Source organism: Plasmodium gallinaceum (genome assembly GCF_900005855.1).
Source record: "Plasmodium gallinaceum strain 8A genome assembly, contig: PGAL8A_v1_117, whole genome shotgun sequence".
Taxonomy (NCBI): domain Eukaryota; phylum Apicomplexa; class Aconoidasida; order Haemosporida; family Plasmodiidae; genus Plasmodium; species Plasmodium gallinaceum.
Window position 1 is genome coordinate 4,571 of NW_021628273.1, and position 3,757 is coordinate 8,327.

At 18.1% G+C, this 3,757-nt stretch overlaps 1 protein-coding gene across 1 annotated transcript, besides 1 other annotated feature; it reads left to right on the forward strand.

Moving 5' to 3' along the window:
- Positions 1 to 1,240: 1,240 nt before the first annotated feature.
- Positions 1,241 to 2,554, forward strand: PGAL8A_00413700 (fam-e protein; the record flags this gene model as incomplete). Its single annotated transcript, XM_028672847.1, has 2 exons — positions 1,241 to 2,384; positions 2,541 to 2,554. The coding sequence occupies 2 exons, from the start codon at positions 1,241 to 1,243 to the stop codon at positions 2,552 to 2,554; spliced, it is 1,158 nt and encodes a 385-aa protein (XP_028529359.1).
- A 653-nt stretch (positions 2,555 to 3,207) lies between these two features.
- Positions 3,208 to 3,613: a repeat region.
- The last annotated feature ends 144 nt before the right edge of the window (positions 3,614 to 3,757 follow it).

Genomic DNA, 3,757 nt, shown 5'->3' on the forward strand with positions numbered 1-3,757 from the left:
AACATATATATATTTTAGAATATTTTACATGCACACAAAACTCGTTTGTATTTTTATTTATCATCTTATAAATTCAAAAACTCAATAATATTCTTTATTAGTCAAATGTCAAAGATTACGATTCAATCATATATAATTTGGATTTAACCTCTTTTTCACAATAACTTCAACATAAATTACATTATAAATAAAAAATTTTTATATTTTTATTCAATTTTTTTTTTTCAGTTTTTATATTTCTCTTATCAATTTTTTTTAAGAGGATTATTTTTTGTTAACAATATTCTATTATGTTTTCGTTTTTTCTCTTTTATTTAATACTAATATTTAACTTAAATTCTTTGTATAATTATAAAAATGAATTAAATAATTTTTTAATATTATCATTATTATGTAAATTCATACTTAATTTAGGTATATTTAATTATAATAATAAATAAATAAATAAATAAATATATATATATATATATATATATATACGAATTTTTTTATTTTTTTATTTTATTCTTTTATTTTTTATTTTTTATTTATATATTGTTATTTGCTTATAAAAATACTATTGCATGTGAAATTTTATTTTTTTTCTATTTATTTTAACTAAACATTAGCTGTTATAACAAATTAATATATTATTATTAATTATCTATTAACATTGAAACTGTTATAAATTTTATTATATTATAAATACTTTTAACATAATATTACATAATTGTAATTTTAATTATACTGCAAACACTAATATTATGCCATTTTTATTTATATTTCTTTGATAATTAAGAAAACATTTTATTATAAATATTTAAAATTATTTATTATTTTTTTAAAAAGAATAAATTATTATTGGAAAAATCTTTGAATAAATATTACAATTATTTTATATTAAAATTACGATAAAACAAAGTTTAAAAATTTTTTGTTTATGTTCTATAAAAAAAAATCAGAACAATAATTTGTATTAAAAATATATATCCCATAAATGTTAGATTTTATAGGAACATATCTTTAAAAAAAAAAATATACATAAACTTTAATATTTAAATAAGAGATTAGGAGAGTTTTGAATTTTTGTAAATACTATATATTGTACTAGAAACTATATTTTTTATAAGAAGTAAAATAAAATTTATAAGAAAATGAAATATTAAAAAAAAAAAAAATGATTCTACAAAAGCTATTAAGGAAAAATTCACAAAAATCTTAGTAAAAATAAAAATATATATGCCTTATTTTAATTTAAAAAATGGCATTTTTAAATAATGACGGATGTGAAGATTCTGAAGGAGATTTCACCAAATGTTTTATGAATATATGTGAAATAAATCGAAATAAATTTGAAGCATCATATTGTAGAATTCATCCACCAATAGTTGATATAAAGAAGACTTCAAATAATAATTTAAATGATCTTTCAAAAAATTTATTCACACACGAATTTATTCCATCAAATTTTAAATCTAGGATAATTATTCTTTCAAATAATGATAAAGATGGTATTTTGCTTCTGTATGAATATAATCCACATCAACATCAATATCCAGATAAAACATATTTATGCCGCCTTAGAAGTATAAATCAAAAGTTAACATTATGCGAAGCCGTTAATATAGAATATTTAGGAAGAACTCTTACGTTTAACTCTTATGACATTATTAATAAAGAAAATAAAAATATTAATATGATTAGTTTAAAAAACCCCAATCATAAAATTATTAAATCAAAATATGATAAGTTCTTATTTAAAGAACATTACTGCCATCATATGAAAACAAATTACATTTCACATTGTAATAAAAGGTATACCGTATGTAAAAAAATAAATAATGATGAATTGCATTGTTCCGATGCGAATTATAGTGGAAATTTAATTCGTTTAGATTACAATAAGAATTCTTTTTTAAAAAGAGATTATATATATATTCCCAGTGGTTGCTTAAAAGAGAATTTAGATCCTGTATGCACTCCACATATATGCGTAAGCCATGCTTTTAATGAATTCTTTCAATGTGAATATGAAGAAATCAGTGTTATAAAAAACATAAGGCCAATAAATAACATAATTCCAACAAAAAATATAATGCCAAAAAATGACATGAGGCCAATAAATGAAATAATACCATGTAATGACCTAATGCAATGTAAATACATGAGGTCATATAAACACATATTGCAGCCAAATAGCTTAAAGCTAATGGAAGACATAAGGCCAATAAAAAACATAGGGCCAAATTCAAAAAATCCACGTGCGATATCATTAAAGCATAAGGATATTTCTGATAAAAATAGTTTTGATAATACTGCGCTCCTTGCAATGTCTTTTATGTCTTTTCTAGTTATATTCATTTTTTTTTTTTGCCTTTTATATAGGACTTTTAGAAAAAAGAGAAGTAGGTTATTTATAAAACAGTTTAATATATTAATGCTTATATTATGAATATATACATTATATTTTTTAATTTTTTAATATATAAAAAATGAAAAAGTAAATAAAAATCATTGTACATTAAATTAACAAAATTTTATATTTTTTCTTTTTTTTGTAGGAAAAATAAATTAATGATAAAAAAGGAAAATTATTACTTTTACTAAAAATATCAAGTATTCTTACAAAAAAAATACAAAATTAATAATAGGGTATTTATATTTTATATTTCATATATTTATTAGAATCCACAGGAAAAATTTTTATTACAATAAATAAATTATAAATCTTCAAAAAATTTCATATATAGGTATGTATATACGATATACAAAATTGTAATGAAAATTTTTTTATGCTTAAATTTCTCAACTGCTATATGCTTTCTTTTTATATAAATGGGTTTAAATTTTCTACGTGTTGATTTATTAATTTTATATTAAAATATTTTGTTAGAATAATAAACATATGAATTAATAAAGAAGAATTAAAATAATTTCTATTTTTGTCATTTCAGAAAAATATCTTGTCATAATTAAGTGAACATTACATGATTCAGTATTAAAAGGAATTATTAATCTTTTTAAGAATAGAAAGTTATAGTTGTATAAAAAATCAATAGTTATCTATGTAAACACTAGATAAAAAAGAAAAAAAATTGTTAATTTTTTTTCTTTTTCTTTTTAAAAATTAAAAATACCCAAAAAAGTTTATTTTTTGTCAAGAGATTAAATAGTTGAAAAATTAAAAGGAAGATTGTGGCTAAGAAATTTTTTCATAATATATTTTATTTAAATTTATATAAGAAAATTTTATATAAACGATGATAAATTTTTGTATTATTAATATAATTTATTTTTTATTTTGTTAATTATGTATATTTGTTAATTTAGTGGAAATATATTAGAATTGCTAAGTTTTACTTATAACATTATAAAGCAAATATAATTAAAATTGATAATTAAAGAGGATTTAAATTTTTAATAGAAATATAGCATTTTTATCAAAGAAAATAAATATCTCTTAAAAACAATAAATATTCAATAAAGTAAAGTAAATATATACATTTTACTAGTTTATAGCATTAAAGTTATACTTAAATTCATTGAATAAGTAGGGGTAACTCTACGTACTTTATAATAATTTGTTTGTTCACTACTTTAGAAAAGTCATTGAATATGCAATTAATAAATCAATAAATACAATATACAATATTAAATATATAGTTTATTTTATATGATATTCATAATACTTTAAACAAAAATATATCAGCTTAATGTTTTTGTTACGATTTACTGGGTAATAAAAACTATATTAACTTATTTTTATATCACACATGCA